This window comes from Balaenoptera physalus (genome assembly GCF_965194825.1).
Source record: "Balaenoptera physalus genome assembly, chromosome: 16".
Lineage (NCBI taxonomy): Eukaryota > Metazoa > Chordata > Mammalia > Artiodactyla > Balaenopteridae > Balaenoptera > Balaenoptera physalus.
The window spans coordinates 6533835-6553872 of record NC_138898.1 but is presented as its reverse complement, the minus strand read 5'-3'; the positions used below and the strand labels follow the sequence as shown (position 1 = coordinate 6553872).

Here is a 20038-nt window from a genome sequence, read left to right as displayed (position 1 = left end):
CTCTGCTTGGAAATTTGGCCTCCAGCTCACAGACCTAACACCTAAGGCTGAGAATGAATGGTGGAAACATTCATCTCCAATGCAAAGCCCCATGACTGGCTCTCTAATAGGGAAGCAATAAACATTGCTCTCCATGTGTATGTGCACGTCTCTCCTTCCTAAGATGCCTAAAACAGCACCTGCTGAAGGTACCATCACTCAGGGTCATCTGAATGTCCTGTGCTTCACCAGCCCAGGGATACAGACAGTCACACTCAAATTAGTGATACAAATGTCGCTGGCAAGCTGCCCCATCTGTTCACTCGGGACCTCCAGGTTCCCCCATAAAATCCACCAACACCAACCCTCCCTCTGGGAGTCCTTGAAGGCTCTGAGATACGCTTCCTGGGTCTTCCACAGCCTCCAACTTAAGGAAAGCCACCGTCCTCTGTGAAGCACTTCTTTTTAAAAAAAATGAATTTTTAAAATTTTTATTGGAGTACAGTTGATTTACAATGCTGTGTTAGTTTCAGGTGTACAGCAAATTGAATCAATTACGCACATACCTATAGCCAGTCTTTTTTTTTTTTAGATTCTTTTCCCATCTAGGCCATTACAGAGTATTGAGTAGAGTTCCCTGTGCTATACAGTAGGTCCTTATTAGTTATCTATTTTGTATATAGTAGTGTGTATATGTCAATCCCAATCTCCCAATTTATCCCTCCCCCCCCCTTATCCCCTGGTAACCATAAGTTTGTTTTCTACATCCGTGACTCTACTTCTGCTTTGTAAATAAGTTCATTTGTACCTTTTTTTTAGATTCCACATATAACCGATAATCGTATGATATTTGTGTGAAGCACTGCTTCACAGAGGCTGGCGTCCTCCAGGGAAAGGCCAGTGTCCTTACAGTGGGATTGTCACCACTACCTACTCTTGATGGGTCAGGGCAGCCCTGTAAGTACAAGAGGGAAGCAATCCCTCGCCCACTCGGTGCTTCCACAGGTCATCTGAAGCCCAAAGAAGCTCTGTTGAGCCCCGTGTCTCATGAAATCTCAGGAAAACAGTTCACTCATCTTCTGGCCGTGCCTTTCTGCATCTGAGCTGTAAATGAGTCCAAGGGACAAGGCCAGGGAAGAGACTGGTCCCCAGCTAACCCTTCTATCATCCTCCTCCCTGTTTTTTCTCCTCTCTGTAGGGAGGCTCTAGATCATTCTTCTCTTGTTCTGAAGCCAAAAAGTAAAAAAAAGTAAAGCAAGAAGCTTAACAAGAAATCCTGCATGCCTATCAACTACTTCATACTTAGACCCGAGCAAGAGGGTCCCTGCTCTCAGCTCTGCAGGCCCTGCATATCACACAAATAAGTAAGATGTCAATAAACAGTCATCATCACACAGGTGCCTGAGTGAATCCTGTCCCCAGAATCTGGTGCTCAGACTGACACCGCACCCGTCACCCTGGACATCCGCTCTTATGACTAACACCGTTCAGGCCCTTGGGAAACGCTTTTCCGCATCTCTTGCCCTGGTCCCTAATTCAAAAGGCAACTGCATCCAAACACCATGAAGGTTTGGGGGTTGCCCAGCCTCGGAGATGGAGTGTAGAGAGGGTTTGCGCAACAGAAATGTTTAGGTAAGAGAAAAGGGAAATGAACCAATTTGTCCAGGGCTTCTCCATACATCTCTGCAAACAGAAACACTAACCTGTCGCTTCCTGGGAGTCTCAAGCAGCCGTTGTTTTGCATCTCTCCATCTTCCAATTCATGGTTCCAGGTAAACTCATCAGTGAGCATGGTGATCACACAGTTGCTCAAGGTGGCTGAAGACTATTGAGCAATATGGGCCACCTTGCAGGATCTTAGGTGCATTTGCACACATGCACTTGTGTATCTATGGAAACAGGGGTGAAAAGCCATTCCTCTCCTTAATGCTGGCAACTCGAGAGCCACCCAATGCAAGAACTGCAAATAGATTTACTTATGTAAAAATATTTATTTAAAATTTACTTGTTTAGATGCTCAAATTTTATTTTTTTTTAAATAGATCCTTATTGGAGTATAATTGCTTCACAATACTGTGTTTCTGTTGCATAACAAAGCAAATCAGCCACATGCATACACACGTCCCCATATCCCCTCTCTCTTGAGCCTCCCTCCCGTCCTCCCTATCCCACCCCTCTAGGTCATCGCAAAGCACAGAGCCGATCTCCCTGTGCTATGCAGCTGTTTCCCACTAGCTAACTATTTTACATCCGGTAGTGTACATATGTGGACGCTACTCTCACTTCGCCCTCCCACCCCATGTCCTCAAGTCCGTTTTCTATGTCTACCTCTTTATTCCTGCCCTGCAACTAGGTTCATCAGTACCATTTTTTTTTAGATTCCATATATATACTTTTAGATGCTCAAATTTTAAATGTCAGCTTTATTTAAATAATTTTGTTTAAAATGATCATTTTCATTCATTAGGATTTTTAGTTGCTTTTTGTTTGAGTAGATAGTGTTAATGTTTTGAAAGGAAAGTAACTTTTAGAATATATATAAACTTCTTAGGTTTTACTTAATGTATTTTATGAAAATATAGTTTGCTACACTTTGGTTTATAAAGTACTTTTTAAACTTCCTTCCATGATTCTCAAAGTGTGGGCACAGCTCGTCTGTACTGTTTGTTAACAGTAAGTGTGGAAGATTGGCACAGAAATTGAGAGTGAGCTTTTATCTTATTTATCTTATACCATCATCCACTGGAAACCGTTCAGACATAAGTCTCTTCCACAGGGGGGCCTGGAATCACACTTTGAATCGCACTGCCTGTCATTACTGTCAATAAAACATAAGTTACATGAAAAATCTTCATTTCAGCAACATAATTAATAGCTTGGCTGAAAAGAAGGCAAAATAAACTTTGTGGAATAAATATGAGTACATCTATCTTTATTACTCAATCCTCAAATGTTGCCAGCTCATGGAGAGAACATCCAAACAATCACAATAATATTTTATCATCTTTATTAATTTGCCAACTTGGTCACATGAAACCTGAGTTTTGGTTTTTTAGTACTGAATATTAGTTTTATATTTGTTTGTAATTATTGCTGTTAAAGTATATACGTCAAGGTGGCAGGACAGAGCTTATTTTAGTTAGCAGTTATGAGCTTGATTTCTATACTTTCAACATTGAGACATCTAGCGGGTGGACCTCCATTTGAACTCTTGGCCTGAATCCCACAAGTGTTAGTGGGTCTGCGCATAATCATGCAGAGGAATAGTGCGCAAAGCTTGCCATTTGAGGAAACTAGATAAGCCTCCATAGACTGCATACTTTTTTTTAACCCTTACCCCCAAACCAGCTCATGGGCCCCTTTGTCTCATAACTGACCAAGGACACATGTGGGTCTTTTAACGCCTGACTAGGAAGCACCATGAACTTCAGAGCAACCAGACAGCACAAAATACAAAGGTTGAGGGAAAGCTGGTGGTCCATAGGGCAATCAGGAGCCCCGCGGGCAGAGCTGAGAGGTCACAGCAAAGACTGTAAGCCCACAAAATCCAAAAGATTTACTATCTTTACAAAAGATATTTTGTCAAACCCTGACCTAGATCTTGGAGGGCTTCATAAACCAGGTTAAGGGATTAAGCTTTATCATAAGGACAGTGATGATTGGATGATTTAAACAGAACTGACACAGATTTACAACTTTAAAACAACCACTCTGACTGCAAAGTAAAGGATGGAATAAGGAGGGAAAGAATGAAGATGGAGAGTCCAGTTGGGAGGCTGTATCAACAATCAGGTAAAAACGGAGGGTAGCCTGGACTAGAGATGGCAAAGTTAAATGAGCTCCACTCATTTTAATTCCGAATGCAGTTTTTGTTCCTGCACTGTCTTCAAGCACCACTAGATGGCGCCACCTCATAGAGAAAAATTCCACCTTTATCTTCAATATCTAAGTTCTTATTTCAGTGTGCTGGGCTAACCCTTTAGAAACTTAAGAGCTGTAATTCAAGTATTTCATCGGTTTAACCCTTGGAGTAGATTTTAAGAAGAACCTACATCGTCAGTTAAGTTTATGTCTGTATTCTGTGGGTTTTAGCAGAACAATAAGCAAGGGTTTTATCAGAAACGTAAAGATGAACTAAATTCACCTCTCCAGTTAAAATATGCTACTGTAGGCAACAGAAAAATGGACAAAGACCCAATCAGCCCAATTTACTAAAGAAGATATGCAAAGATCAATGGGCACCCCCCGTAAAAAAACTGCTCTGCATCACTAATAATCAAAGAAATGTTCATTAAAACAAAAATAAGATAATTTAGGCCTAGCAAGATTTTTTTCTGAATGATGATCCCAGCATTGGCAAAAGCATGATAAAATGGGCACCCTCAGGCATTGCTGATGAAAGTGGAAACCGGTATAATATTTCTAAACAGCAATTTTTCCATAAATATCCAGAATTTTTTTTTTTTTAATTTCACTGCGCCACGCAGCATGTGGGATCTTAGTTCCCCGACCAGGGATCGAACCCATGTCCCCTGCATTGGAAGCACAGAGTCTTAACTGCTGGACCACCAGGGAAGTCCCTATCCAGAATATTTTAATTCTGCGTATTCACTGGCCAGTGAATTCACTGACTTCTACAGGTATCTAAGGAAACAGTTACGAGTGTGGACAAAGGTTTTCACCTAAAATGTCTACCACAACATGATCTATAAACCTGAAAGCAAGCTAAGTGGCCAACAGCAGAGAAATCATCCATCAGGGTATGTCTACACCTGAGTGAATGAAAAAATAATTCCTGAGCCTCTACCCCATGCCAGGCACTGTGCTGAATACTGAAGACACAGCACTGAACACAATGGGCCAGGTCCTCACTGTCTTAGAATGGAATTGTTAAAGGTGTGTTATTTTCAGAGAATATTTCATGAGTTGGGAAAATGTTCATGATATCCTAAGTGGAAGCAAAAAAGATTTTAAAACTGCATATGCAGCATGCTGCAAACTTCTTTAAATGTACATTATGATAGAATATGAAATTTTTCAGCCCACAAATTCATGTGTGCAAGAAAGTGCACACTTCTTTATTTTTCATAAATCAACTTGATTTTACTTCTGAGCCCCAATCCTGCAAAGGGGTTAAGAAATTCGGCCTCAGTCAGGCTCGGCCCTTCCTCTTCCTACCCTCCAGGGTTTAGTCAAGGTTCTCACCCAGGATCCCAGTGTCTTTGCTCATGTGTGCATAGCAAGGGTCCCAAAATGCCCATTGCCAAGGCCCTGTGGTTCTGCCAGATCTGCTGCTCTGGTCTTTCTGACCAGTAAAGGTTACAAGTCTGGCAGACACTTATGCTAAAATCCCCAAAAGCAACCTGGACACTCCGTAGGGCCTGCCACTCCAGGTGTGGTCTGAACCAGCAGCATGGGCATCATTGGGTACCACTGGATCAGAATCTGCATTTCAACCAGACCCCTAGGTCATTCATGTGCATATTACAGTATGCACCGCCCTAGGAGGCCTTACCATACCTGCCTGGTACAGCCCAGGTGGAGCTCAGGTTGGGGTCGTTCTGGGAACCCTGGGGCTAATCACTCAGTAGCCCCAGGAAATAAAGACAGCAAAGGAAGGTCTTGTAGGCAGCTTCAGCCTGCTGCCCTGCCCCTGCTACAGGCCCCCCTCCCAGTTACAGAAGATCAGGCCCTGCACCTACTTTAATGAGGGAAAAGCAGGAGAAAAACTCAAGGAAGGGGTATAAATTCTAGTCACAAACATATCTTGTTTTTCATAAAATCAAGACTAAAAAGAAGATATCATAAAGAAGGTAGCAGTAACTAAAAATAGAACTACCATACGACCCAGCAATCCCACTACTGGACATATACCCTGAGAAAACCATAATTCAAAAAGAGTCATGTACCACAATGTTCACTGCAGCTCTATTTACAATAGCCAGGACATGGAAGCAACCTAAGTGTCCATCAACAGATGAATGGATAAAGAAGATGTGGCACATATATACAATGGAATATTCCTCAGACATAAAAAGAAACGAAATTGAGTTATTTGTAGTGAGGTGGATGGACCTAGAGTCTGTCATACAGAGTGAAGTAAGTCAGAAAGAGAAAAACAAATACCATATGCTAACACATATATATGGAATCTAAAAAAAATGGTCATGAAGAACCTAGGGGCAAGACAGGAATAAAGACGCAGACCTACTAGAGAATGGACTTGAGGATCCGGGGAGGGGGAAGGGTAAGCTGGGGCAAAGTGAGAGAGTGGCATGGACATATATACACTAGCAAATGTAAAATAGATAGCTAGTGGGAAGCAGCCGCATAGCACAGGGAGATCAGCTCAGTGCTCTGTGACCACCTAGAGGGGTGGGATAGGGAGGGTGGGAGGGAGGGAGACGCAAGAGGGAAGAGATATGGGGATATATGTATATGTATAACTGATTCACTTTGTTATAAAGCAGAAACTAACACACCATTGTAAAGCAATTATACTCCAATAAAGATGTTAAAAGAAAAAAAAAAAAAGAAGGTAGCAGTACTATAACTTATTTTATCTCTTCCTTAAGCTTTTCTGCATTGTTGTTTTTCTACAATAAATATAAATCAATTTACAAATAGAAAAAAATTAAACATCCCTCAGTGGAGTAAACTCATGTGGACAAGACATCTAGATGCAAAATGAACCCAGAAAGAACACGAAAAATTGGACGACTCGGAGTAGAACTGAAAAATAACTTCTTAGACAGAGGGCACATGTTCATTACATCCACTGAAAGTCTGGCCAGATTGTTCAAAAGGGGTGTCTAGCGTCTTCTCAGTGCCTTGGAATTTATTCATTTAATCCTATTTCCTGTTACAATTTTTGAGCTTTTAAAGAAAAAGAAGAGGGTTCCATGGTAATTGCAAGAGGGAGAAACCTGCCAACTCGTGCATGTTTCTCCTTTTAAAAATAATGCAGAAATTATAGGACATTCCAATAAAATTGAAGCTCTTGTTTCAAAGGACTCTTAGCATGAATTAATGAGATAAGTGGCTACTTAGAACAAAATCCCCGATACCAATTACAAGCCCCTTGTTGCTGGGTTCTTGGGCTTTTACAAAACCCACAAATGGCTGGAGCCTCGTTGAGGTCAACATAAGGGACACGCAGCATGTTGGATGGATGTTTCCTATTTCCTGCCACTTGCTCCAGAGGCAAAGTGCCCAGGATGCTCAGTCTCAATTTTCTGAGACCCACCTCCTCATCCTCGTGTCAGAACTCTCCCCTGGGAAGAGCTGAAGAGAGGAAATGGAGTTAAATGTATAAGCAGGCAGGCGAATGTGCACCAACGTTTATTTCAAGGAAAAGTTGGCAAAGACCAAAGGAAGTCATGGCGCATCTGGCCAACTCATCCTTCCTTTGTGCAAGTCGTTGTTGAGTAAATCGAGTGGGATTGGCTAGAAGACTCTCACTGAGACACCTTCTTCTCAAGAACAAGGGCTTTTTTGACTCCAGCCCTGCCTGAGCCTAGCAGAGTTCCAGCTCATAAATGATGAGCTTCATCACGCTACACCATTCACTGAATTAACACATTTTTTGAGTATCTACCATGTGTAGAGTATAAAATCTCCCCATTCTCTGCCATCTCACAGGCACTTTCCATGGACAACATTCCTAAGCCTCTGAAACCCACTTCTTAAATTCAGAAGACTTCTCACGAAAGAAAATACATTCTCTAGTACAGAAATCAAGATGAGAGCTGTAGCTGCATTATCCTGGTATCAGTGAGGATGACATTTACTGAGGGTGACTAATGGTGGCTTTGAACAAATAGAACTGTTCTCACTCTCAGGTAAAAGTCCAGAGGCAGCCAATCCAGGGCTTCCAAGTTCTTTCCAAATCATTATCCCTGGATTGTAGCACTAGTTCTCATGGGCCAAGATGCTGGCTGGAGCTCCAGCCATCACAGATATCTTCAGAGAGCAGGATGGAAGAAAGAACAAAGGACAGAGATAAGGGCAGAGGTAAGCTCTCCTTAGGGAGTGTTGTTGAAAGCTGCCACACAAAGCTTGCATTCTCATCCTATTGGCCAGAATTTAGCCACACGGACACACGTAGCTGCAAGGAGGGCTGAGAACAGAGTATCTGCTCTGGGTCACCATGTGTAATCTCGCTGTTATCACGGAATGGTGGAGAGTAGATATCGAGGGAGGCAAGCCAGCCGTCCCTGCCATCATGTGTCTGTTTGATCTTAGACTACTGTCGAGAATGTATTTGATGAATCAAAACATGTGCGTCACTTTAGTCCCTGCATTCTGAGCATCATTTAAAATTTAAAGGTGAGCTTCATTGGTGGTGTCACTCGCTGGCTACTTCAACAGCCTCATCCGCTTGAAGTTCCCCAGCTGGAAAGATTCTCTAGGCTGTGAGGAGCCCTGCCTGCTGCTCTCCAACAATTTAGCTATCAGTGGAGACTGGGAAACAATGGAAGCAGTGAATAAGAGGGAATAGCAAAGTCAGTGGAAGCAAAAAGGAAAATCACAGGGAGTCGAGGGTTCATTGGGAAGGGTGAATCATTCATCTCACGAGCTTTTTCTCAAAGGGAAAAGCGTCAATCTCCTTGGGTTTTAATTACAGCTAATCCTAGGCTTAAGGAATATTTGAACCGAGGAGAAGTTGAACCAGTACATTACCACCAGGGCATCTAGAAAATTAGCAAGTCGAAGAGGAAACAAAGCATCTTTGGGGACCTATAGGCACCTGCTACTTGCTTTATAGTTTGAGAAATTGCTAGTTATCGCCAGGAATTTCTGAGATCAGATGACCTTACCCAACACCAGATGATCTGACTATCTGATAACCCTAAGGGACCAGAAATAATTCCATGCCTAGACCTGGGTTTCTCAACCTCAGCACGACTGACGTTTGGAGCTGGATAATCCTCTCCAGCGGGGGCTGTTCTGTGTGTTGTAGCAGCATCCCTGGCCTCTGCCCCCTAGACGCCAGTAACACACTCACCTAGTTGTGACAACCAAACGTGTCTCCAGACATTGACAAATGTTCCCCTGGGTGCAAAACAGACTCCCGTTACGAACACTGGTCTTAAAAAAGAAAAAAAAAAAGAACACTGGTCTTGATCTCCTTTTAGAATTTCGTAACAGAGACTCAAAGCTGATAGCTATGGATTCAGGTTTTATTCAGAGACTATTGTATTATTTCAGTTTAATATTTTCACTCCTTTGTTCTTTCCTTCACTCATTCAGTGACCTTAGGACTCAGGAGTGGCCAAGGCAAGGAAGCTTATTCACCTGGCACTCGACACACACTGGGGCCTCGATAAGCCCTGTGTAAGGATTGTCATGTGACTCCCACAGCTGCCCCAAAAGCCCATACTATTGTTATCTTCATTTCACAGATAAAATAACTGAGATTCAGCAAGGTTAAGTCATTTGCCTAAGGACACACAGCTAGGAGATGTCTGGTTGCAGGAATTTGAACCCATATGATCTGAACTCAGAACCTGCACTTTTAACCATTAATTTAGCATCAACAACACGCCAGACATTGTGCTTGGTGCTTAACGTCATCTCCAACAACCTGAGAGTGAGGGGTTATTGGCCCCATTTCACAGGTAACGAATCCTGGCTCCCCGCCTGCCCCTCTGAGTAAAGCAGACTGCTATGAGAGTTGGAGCCACGTTATGGAAAGAAGTCTTTGGAGACTGGATGCAGCAAAGCAGCTCTGCTCAAACCAGCTTGGAGTCCGTGGTTTGGGTCATTTCAGGATTCTGACTTTTAACCATTTGACTGCATCATCAGAGTTCTCAGACAACTTGAAGTGGAATTAACCTAGTACAGAAAATAAATGGAGGAAAATACCCCATTTACCCTAGCAGTATCAGCAGCAAACATATAATACATGGGGAGGAATTTAAGAAATATAAAGAAAATGTTTTCACTTTATTAAGACATAAAAAGGAAAAAAAGTAAAGCCTATTCTTTTAGGTGAGAAGTCTCAACATTATGAAGATGTCAGCCTTCCTTAAACTCATCTATAGATTTTTCTAAGATAAAACGTTCTTCTGAAGGCTACCCCGCAAGGGATGGGCATGCACAGAAACCAAGGAAGTCTGGCAAACAACCACCACCAGTAGTTATTGAGAGATTACTAGGTTCCAGGTACCTTAGCTAGGTCCTAGCATTATCCCCTTTTACAGATGATGAAACTGGGGTTTTAGAAACTTGGTCAAGATCCCACAGGTAGTACAAGCGGTGGGGGGAAGGGCAAGACTGGAACCCAAACAGTCTTCTTTAAACATTACATAGTATTGACCTCCTCTTTTGCCCCCAAAGTAGGATGTGGTCTGTCTTTCTTTAAAAAGAGAATCTTGGTCATCTTGAGGAAGTGACATTAGAGATAAGAAATGGCATACCTTTTAATATCACTCCTCAAAAAAGGTTAATGGATGAAAAGAACCTTGTGGTTTTATGACACAATGTGTTTACATATCACTTTGTATATCCCTCTGTTAAAAGACTTATGATGTTATCTTGTCAGTGTCTAAGAGTCTGTTCACCTTGTCAGACTATAAGCTCCTTGAGGGCAGAGATTGTACCAGTAAGGATGCTTTTGGCCACAAATAACATAATAGCCTACTAATAGGCTCAGATGAAACAGCAATTATGTTACTTAACAAAAGCTTATAGGTTCAGTGGTTCAATGATTGCAGGTCAGCATTGTCTTTCTCTCCCCTCATGGTTACAATATGGCTGCCCTAGCTCCAGACATTGTATCTTCACCAAAATGTATCTCAAGCAGAAAGCAAGTTAGGAGGGGCAAAAGTCTTTCTTCTTACGTGCTTTTCTCTTTTCAAAAAGGAAAATAGTTACCAGTAGCCCCTAGACAACTTCCCCTTATGTCTCATAGACTAGAGTTGGGTCACATGACCACACTTTGACCATTAAAGAAGAAAGGGGAGTAGGATTGCCGTGACAGGTTTAGAACAGTTATGATTTATTCCCTGAGATTGGGCACATTGCCACCAACACAAAGTCTGGTTTCTGCTACCAGAAACAAGAGGGGATAGTTGTTGGTAGGCACACAATAGGGAATGTTCCAATGACCAGGCCTGTCATTTCATCTCTAGTGTCTCATATAGTGCCTGACACACACTGAGTAAATGTTTGTTGAATGAATGAGAGACTGTATTAGTCAGCTCAGGCTGCTATGGTTCAGGCTACAGCCTGGATGACTTAAAAACAGAAGTTTATTTTTCTCACAGTTCTGGTAGCTGGAAGTCCAAGATCAGGGTGCCAGCACCATGTCCGGTGAGAGAAACTTCGTCTGATTTGCAGACAGCCACCTTCTTGCTGTGTCCTCACAGAGAAAAAGAGATTGAGAGCAAGAGAGAGAGAGATTTCTTCTTCTTATAAGGCCGCAGTCCTATAGAATTAGGGCCCCACTCTTAGGACCTCATTTAACCTTAATTACCTCCTAAAAACCATCTCCAGACCCAGTCACTTTGAGGGGTTAGGGCTTCAACATATGAATTTTGGGAAAACACAATTCAGTTCATAGTAGAGACCAAATGAATAAATATATGACAAACAAATGACGCGATGAATGAGTGAATGATCCAGTGAATGATGTGTGCACAACTGGATGAATGAATGAGTACGTGAATGAATGACCAAATAAATGAATGGCAGCAGGGGTTTAGTTAGATAATATTTCAGTACCAACAAAGGCAATAGTTTACAATTTAATATAGAGCTAAAATACATGCTGAAGTTTGACTTCTGGAAAACCTCCCGGAAATGTAATTTCTCCCTTTAGGAATGTGATTGAATGAATAGCATTTGGCATTTCATCACATCATCTTGTGACGTGTTACCCAGCAAAACACGCCACTGATCATCAAAAGGAAGAAAGCCAATGGACGTGGATGAGCGTAGAAGCACCAGGAAAGCAAAGGTTGGGAGCACACGTTCTGCAGATGCTAGCCCACGGCGACATCTGAAGGACAGCACGGCGAGCCAGACCGGCACTCAGCCTTCACACCTTGTTCTCAGGCATCACGTGCTCACGTTGAATGCACCAACCTGGACACTAAGTCAAGCCTATCACGTTACAGCTGCCACTTGAGTGCTCTCCACTGGGCAAATCTCAATTCTCAGAAAAGTGTGGGCACATTCAAGGCAAAACCTAGACAATTCATCATCCACCAGGAACTCAGTTTTTTTTTTTTTTCTTTGAAAAGAATGTTTTCCATAAAAGCCTTGGCTTTTTAAAAAAGCCATTTCTAGCAAAGAAAACATTCGTGTTACATGGTTTGGATCACATTGGAGAACTATTTTTCTCCCTCTGCTTCAGGGAGAAAGGTTCCAGTGGCAAAACAGTCAACCCAACTGTCCTTGGAGCACTTAATGTTCTTCTCTCCCATTCCACTTTATATGATGTCCGTATCTATTTTTGTCAACCAATGTTCCTTTAAATTATGAATTCAGCAAAACGAGAAAACCTTCATGGTCAGCCTCGTGGGACTCTGAAGGGTACAACTGGTTGCGGTTTTTATATCTTACTCAGTAAGAGAAAACTGCCATGGTTGTGCCTACCATTTACGAAATCTTTTCTCAGAGAAAAATCAACCTAAGTAACAGAGGAACACAGAGGAACCATGTCAAATGGTGAAAATTAATTCCTCTAACCAGGTCTCAACTACTACATTTTTATAGCACTTGCCATGCTCTATTATATTTATTATATATCCCCCACATATACCACTTCTTGGCTCCTCAAGAGCAGAGCTCGCAAGGATTATTGACAAGAAGAGGGTCCTGGGCAGGATGCTGTTAAAAAAGGTAGTGTTACTGTGTTGGAGTCACAGGACAATGCAAACTCAACTCCACGTGTTCTGGAATGTTCTACAGAGAGAGAAAGAGAAATCACCTAAATAGTGAGGGAGAGTCTAGCCTGCGCAACTCTCAGTAAGTATAAGCCCAGGTGCTCATGAGCTGAAAGACATGAATCTACTCTTCCTTCCGTTGGTTTGTGTTCCCGTGGCCTCTCCTGGCGGGAGCATCTCCCTGGGGTTTGGGAGGGGGGCTCTGACGCCCCATAATTTTCGCTTCATATCTGGTTTTAGAACTTGAACGCTCCTTGAGGAGCTCAACCATAAGCGGACTTGACTGAAGGAAACGGATCAAGGTGTGATCTGGCACCGTTTAGATGCCGCAGACGGGGCTGCGACAGATGGGCTGGTGCGCTGCCCAGGTCCCCCTCCAGGACTGAGAGCTCTTTCCTCAGCTGTGGGGAGAGCTGGTGGCCAAAAGCAGTCAGCTGAGTCCTTCTCTGAGACCTTCTGGCCTTCAGCTGAAGAGAGGCGCCTGCGTGAGGCTGCATAGGAACAGGGGAACCTCACGCAGACGACTGCTCGATGCTGGGGTAAAAACCAGCCCCTCAACCCGGGTCAGTCCAACTCTGCGGGCCTCTCCAGCGCCAGGGCTTCTGCAGAACTGGCTGAGGACGGCACTGCGATGGCAGGCAGGTCAACTCCCCCTCTGCCCCATCCTACTTCCCCCACCCCACACAGGTGAGCACGCCTCCAGAAAGCTCCCACCCGCCCATCTCCATCCTGGAGAACCCAGCCTGCAGCATGGTTCTGTGTGTGAAACCCTGATTCTAGAGAAAAGGAGAGAACAGGCTATTCCCCCCCCCAACTCTGCAGAATGGGGTAGAAGCTGATGAAGGAAATCAGACCACACCCTCAAGTGGAATTCATTCAGGGCTGGACACCATTTTTCACAAGGATTTTCCTTAAAATGGGAGACTACCCAGTCTGGGAGTGTCTTCCCGGAAGCTGAACCCTGCGAGCCCAAGGATCTGGCACCTCCAGGTAGCCAATCCCTACTGACCCAAATTGGAACGTAAGAGTGTGTCAGATTCTTGGTTGTAAATAACAAAACCCAATTTAAATTCTGGCTAATGTAAACAGAAGAGGAATTTACTAAATGAGGTTGGACAGTTCACAGCCACTCCGGGGAGGTCAGAACATTGAGCTTAGAGGCCATACAACAGGAATGATGCCCAAATTACACTCCTGGGCAGCTCCCCGTGTGGAGCCGCTGGCCACCATCACTGGTCACACACCAGGGCACTGGTATGAACACAGCAGCCGGGACATCCGCGGCCCCCTTTGAATGCGGGAGGTCCTCTCCCACACCAACAGGATGAACTCGACACGAGGCTCACTCCTCCTAGCACTGCTTCTCAGCCAACGTCTGAAAATGGCTAGATCTCTTTCCTTGCTACTCAAAGTATAGTCTGTGGGCCAGCAGCATTGCCCAGACCTCCAGAACCAGAATCTGCATTTTGACGAGATCCCTGGGTGGTTCAGACGCACAGCAAAGTGAGAGAAGCTCTGGCCTGAGACCATCCCATCCTGGAGTGGGGCAACTCAGTGGCGCAGACCCCAGCCCCATAACACCACAGGGTAACGCCCCCAGAAACAAAACACTCAGAACACAGGACTCAAGTGCTAGAGAGGCAAAGGAAACAAGAGGAGGTAAGGAAGGTTAAGGGCACTCGATTTTGTGACTGAAGAAAAGAATACAATTATAAAGTAGTAAGACTGATTTTTTTTTAACCAGGAAATAGAGAGAGATTATGTTTGTACACCATGGAGGGTTTTTTATTCATCATATCTGGTCCTTCGACCAGACGTGGTGGCATCTCGAAGAACTGAGAGCAACGTGGATCATTTGTCTTCTATATTCAGAAAATTGCCTTTTATCACTAATTTGACTCAGTTGCTACAACTTGTTAATCAACCATAAGAAAATGGACTTGGAGAAGCAAAATTTTACCCTAAGTTTCCAAAAGAGGTTCCAGCAGAGAGCAAAGAAAGAATGTTCTTTTAAAACACACAGACACACACACACACACACACAAAGTACCTTGACCTGTTCCTTACCTTACCTTGTTGTTAATAAAGCCAATTCATTTATAGAAGATTCAACTAAAAAGTAAGGCTGTATTTGTGCTGCTCCCTCAGGAAAGCAGAGATAAGCGTTTACAGGAGAACAAATCAACACTCATTAGCAATGAGGGTACCTCTGAGAATGCAGGTTTTATGTGCCAGGCCCCATTTGCTCTCTCTCAAGGATGCTAAAATCAGAGGACAGAAGCAGAGAAAGACGGTCAGTGCTCAGCCCAGGCCAAGCAGAGAGCAGGGAAAAGACCTAGTAGTCTTAGCTTTACAGGTAAGATGAGTGCCCCTGAAACCACAGACCAGGACAGTATAAACACACCTCTGGGTGGGAGCCTGAGGGTGAGGAAGAGAAACCCCCAAAAGGATTAGGATTGTGTTTTTCCCCAACCTGGAACATGCGTGGCTTAGCATCAGAAATGAAGTCACTTTGTTGAAAATATATAGAAGTGTTTCTCATGCCCCCTCAGTTCACGGACTGGGATCTATATTCAGGTGTATTTCTTTATTTTAGTAGAAACTGAAAATGATGAGACTATCCCCAAACACTAGGAATGCATGAAAGTGTTCTTCCAACGCTCTCTGCTGAATTTGATATCTTTTTCATTCTTGTCAATCTGAAGTCTCGTTTTGATTTGCATTCCCTGACTCCCCAGAAGGCTGAATATCTTTTCATAGGTTTATTGGCCACCTGCATTTCCTCTTCAGTGAATTCCTATTCCTATCCTTTGCCCTGTGTTCTAAGAGGTAAATCATCTTGTTCTTATTAATGTGAATGTATTCTTTGTATAGAAGAGACAGTAATCTTTGCCTATGGCAAGTGTCTTCTTCCTGTTTGTCTTCTGACTTTGTTTATGTTGATTTTTTTCCACACTTAATTTCTGGTTACCCATCTTGCTAAAGAAGACCTCTCCACCCCAACGTGTTATAAATATTCCAAATTTTCTTCTATTTCATATGCATGTTTCTTCTATCTAATACACACACACAGTCACAATCACAGTCACATACACAGTTAGATGACAGTTGGACGGTTAGAGCATCAATCCACCCGGAAGTGATGTGTGGGTACGTGACGGGTGGGGCAGCAACGGGACTCAGTGTGTCCAGAGTTTACATCGTCCTCCTGTGCAGCATCACATCTGACATGACCTAAGCATTAAAGTCAACTGCTAAATTCTGCCTTTTACATTTTCCTGCTCAAATGGCATCTCCATCCTCCCTGTTACTTAAGGAGGAAGCGGAGGTATTCCCAGGGCTGTCCCTCTCCCACCATCCCATGTACCATCACACTCGAATCTCCAGGCCCCTACGTCCTAAATATCTCTGTCCACTCCTCCCATGGCCCCATGGCCACCTCCTTGCTTCAGGCCACCATCATCTCACCCTGAATCTCCGCAGCCCTGGCCTCCCAGGCTCTGGGCTCATCCCCTCCCAATCCAGTCTCCACTGTGCAATGAGGACTCTTTCTAAAATGCAAACCCCATCTCATCTCTTCCACAGCCCCTGCAGCCTTCGGGATACGGTCCAAACTCCCACATGTGGCTGTCCTTCAAGACCCAGGCACCTCTCGCCTTAAAAAAATAATTGCAGCCTCATTTCTCAAGTTGTGTCTCCCAGCTCCACACTCCGGCCAGAGAAAACCACTTAAAGTTCTTCAAAAACACCAAGCTTGCTTTTCTGTAGATCTCAACCTTGGCTATGTCCCCCCGTCACCCGTCAAAAGTTGAAAACACACTTGCCCAGGTCCTGCCCCTGGGTGATTCTGATTCAGGAGGTCAAGTGCAATCCCCGTGCCCACATTCTACAGATGATTCCCACGGCCAGGGTGCAGAACCACTGCTTGTAGCCTCCAGGTTGTAGGCATGTTATTCTCTCTGCCCAGAATCCTCTTCTACCTCCTCGACCCCAGTCCCCACTCACCGCTGAGTATCACCTCTAATTCCTTGACATCAAAGCTTAGATACTCCTTCCTCCAGGAATTTCCTTTGACCATCCAGGTTAGGGGGCCCCCTCCAGGCTCCCTCAGCCCACTGGCATTCCCCGATTCAAGCATTCATCACACTGTAATATCACTGCCTGATTTCTCATCTCCCACCTCAGACTCTTGAGTCTGGGGGAAATAGGGACAGCGTGTCTGTCTTGCTCACCACTGAATTTCCCACACTGGGCAGAAACCTGACACGTGGTAGGTGCTTAGTAAGTGTTTGCTACCCACCCCACCCCCCCCAAAAAAAATGAATGAACAAATAAATGGATGAAAGGATGGCTGTGGCCATTTCCATGACAAATAAACACTGCTCAGCCAAGCCAGCGAACAGATAAGCAGCCTGTCCTGCAGAGGGCACCAGGCTGCTTTTTAATCTCTTTCCAAGCCCTGGAGCCGGTACTGCTGTCAGTCAGAGAGGCGCCCCGATGCTCAGTGGTCATTTCGCTGCGCTGAAGATTAAGTAGGAATTGTTTGCCTCCAGCCAATGCATAAAAACTGAGTGTCCACCCCTCACTCCTAACAACAGGTACCACTTCTTCTGTCTTGCTATGAAAACCGCTGCAACTGTAGCAGCCAGTGGCTGGTTTTTTATTCCCAGGTGGGGATGTGAGAGAGGCTGAGAGGGAGAGAGAAGGAAGGAAGGTAAGAAGGGAGGGAGATAAGACAGGGTATCTATAAAACTGTTTGTCCTGGAGAAGCAGAGGAAAGTTCTCTGCACGTCTCCAGGCTGACTTTCTCTCTCTCTCTCCCTCCCTTCATCCTTTTATTCTGTGGAAGAACAAAATCTAAGTCTAGACTGGACAAGCATCCAAAAGAAGGATCTAGAGGGAGATTTCTTTCCTTTCCTGTAACCAGCAGCCGCAGCCGCAGCCTCTGGACCCTGCTGGAGCCCCGGCTCCGATCAGCCGTCTGTTGGCAATGAATGCTTCGTGCTGCCTGCTCCCTGCTCAGCCAACGCTGCCTAATGGCTCAGAGCAACCTTCCTTCAGCAACCAGAGCGGCAGGAGCTTCTGCGAGCAGGTGTTCATCAAGCCTGAGGTCTTCCTGGCTCTGGGCATCACCAGCCTGATGGAGAACATCCTGGTCATCCTGGCCGTGGTCCGGAACAGCAACCTGCACTCTCCCATGTACTTCTTCCTCTGCAGCCTGGCCGTGGCCGACATGCTGGTGAGCGTGTCCAACGCCCTGGAGACCATCATGATCGCCATCGTCAACAGCGACTACCTGACCTTCGAGGACCAGTTCCTCCAGCACATGGACAACGTCTTCGACTCCATGATCTGCATCTCCCTGGTGGCCTCCGTCTGCAACCTCCTGGCCATCGCCGTCGACAGGTACGTCAGCATCTTCTACGCGCTCCGCTACCACAGCCTCGTGACCGTGAGGAAGGCGCTCGGCCTGATCGCGGCCATCTGGCTGTGCTGCGGCGTCTGCGGCGTGGTGTTCATCGTCTACTCCGAGAGCAAGACGGTCATCGTGTGCCTCGTCACCATGTTCCTGGCCATGCTGCTTCTCATGGGCACCCTCTACGTGCACATGTTCCTCTTCGCCCGGCTGCACGTCAAGCGCATCGCGGCACTGCCACCCGCCATCGGGGTGGCGCCGCAGCAGCACTCGTGCGTGACGGGGGCCGTCACCATCACCCTCCTGCTGGGCGTGTTCATCTTCTGCTGGGCGCCCTTCTTTCTCCACCTCGTCCTCATCATAACCTGCCCCACCAACCCCTACTGCGTCTGCTACACCGCCCACTTCAACACCTACCTGGTCCTCATCATGTGCAACTCCATCATCGACCCCCTCATCTACGCCTTCCGCAGCCTGGAGCTGCGCAACACCTTCAAGGAGATTCTCTGCAGCTGCAATGGCGTGAACGTTGCATAGGATGCAGGACCACAGGAAGGGTTATCGGTCTGATCACTTTTGACCCTCCATCCAGTCAAAGTGTTCAAAAAGAAGGGGGAAAAAATACTTGAGACATAAAAATGTGTTTACAGTCTTGGTCGTTCGTGTCTTTTTGTTGTCGTTGTTGTTGTTTTGGGGATTTTGGGGGGCTTTTTTCTGGCCGCGCCAGGTCTTAGTTGCGGCAGGCAGGATCTTTGTTGCAGCACGCAAACTCTTCGTTGCAGCATGTGGGATCTAGTTAGTTCCCTGACCAGGGATCGAACCCGGGCCCCCTGCATGGGGAGCATGGAGTCTTAGCCACTGGACCACCAGGGGAGTCCCAGTGTGTCTTTTGTTTTTAAGCCTGCAGAAAGCCTTCTGAAAGGAGAAAATGGTCTAGAACAGGCTCTCTGAAAGGATGCCAGTGTGGGTTAAGTCACAAACTCTGATTTCCTGAATAGTCACTGGGGGAAATCCGTGGAGGCTGCTCTGGGCGCTTTCTGCATTCATCTTCACGCACCCAGGCTCTGTGACGCCTGCCTGCACCCGGCTTCCCACCCATGCCCTCATGCTTCAGGTCAGACTGAAGGATTCGCAGTAACAGTAAGGGTGGTTTGAATCTCTCCCAGGCAAACCTGTTACGGCTACCAACCTCCGGCTGCCAGCTGCTTGGATGGCTTTGCTCTCATTTCATACGAGACTGGGTTTCTAGTCTACTATTCTATTTACGGTAAAACAATTTCCTAAAAACAACAGACTTTGTAGAAGAAGTAACGCTATGCTGTTTGCCCCTCTTCTTGACCACACCCCACACCAGCCTCCACCCCCTGCAAACAGCATGGGGATGTAACCCACTTCTGTTTTTGTTGTTATTGTTGTTCTTGTTGGGTTTTTATACATTCAACACAGGGCAGTTTTCAAAATAATGAAAGAGAGATAAAGTGCTTTGGAAAATCAGAACATACCTGTGTACAAAGTATTTTGATACCTTGCTATTTTAAAGTATACATTTCCCTATCTTAAAAAAGCAATTTTTCCTATTATTCCTTTTCTGTCTTTAAAACAAGAGAGGCAGTCATGAGTAGGAAGGCGTGTGTCTCAAGAAATTGCTTGACAGTTGTTTTGGAGAGTTAGGGTCTGTGAGTTTCCTGTGGCTTTCTTGGAAGCTGTTTTTGCTCTTAAGAACTGTGCCTCTATCACATTTTATCTACGT

The 20038-nt window shown here is 45.0% G+C and overlaps 2 protein-coding genes across 2 annotated transcripts in view; one reads left to right on the top strand and one right to left on the bottom strand.

Annotated features, from left to right (window-relative positions):
• The window catches only part of LOC309644434 (beta-1,3-galactosyl-O-glycosyl-glycoprotein beta-1,6-N-acetylglucosaminyltransferase 7), a 400935-nt gene that overhangs the window by 168039 nt on the left and 212858 nt on the right, over nucleotides 1-20038 (bottom strand). The gene's annotated exons all lie outside the window — the stretch shown is intronic.
• MC3R (melanocortin 3 receptor) lies at nucleotides 17438-18978 on the top strand. Its single transcript, XM_082428175.1, has 2 exons — nucleotides 17438-17470; nucleotides 17800-18978. The coding sequence occupies exon 2, from the start codon at nucleotides 17863-17865 to the stop codon at nucleotides 18823-18825; it is 963 nt and encodes a 320-aa protein (XP_082284301.1). The 5' UTR covers nucleotides 17438-17470; nucleotides 17800-17862; the 3' UTR covers nucleotides 18826-18978.

Bases quoted from the DNA above. Each gene is read 5' to 3' on its own strand.
- MC3R (XM_082428175.1), top strand. From the start codon at position 17,863: ATGAATGCTTCGTGCTGCCTGCTCCCTGCTCAGCCAACGCTGCCTAAT.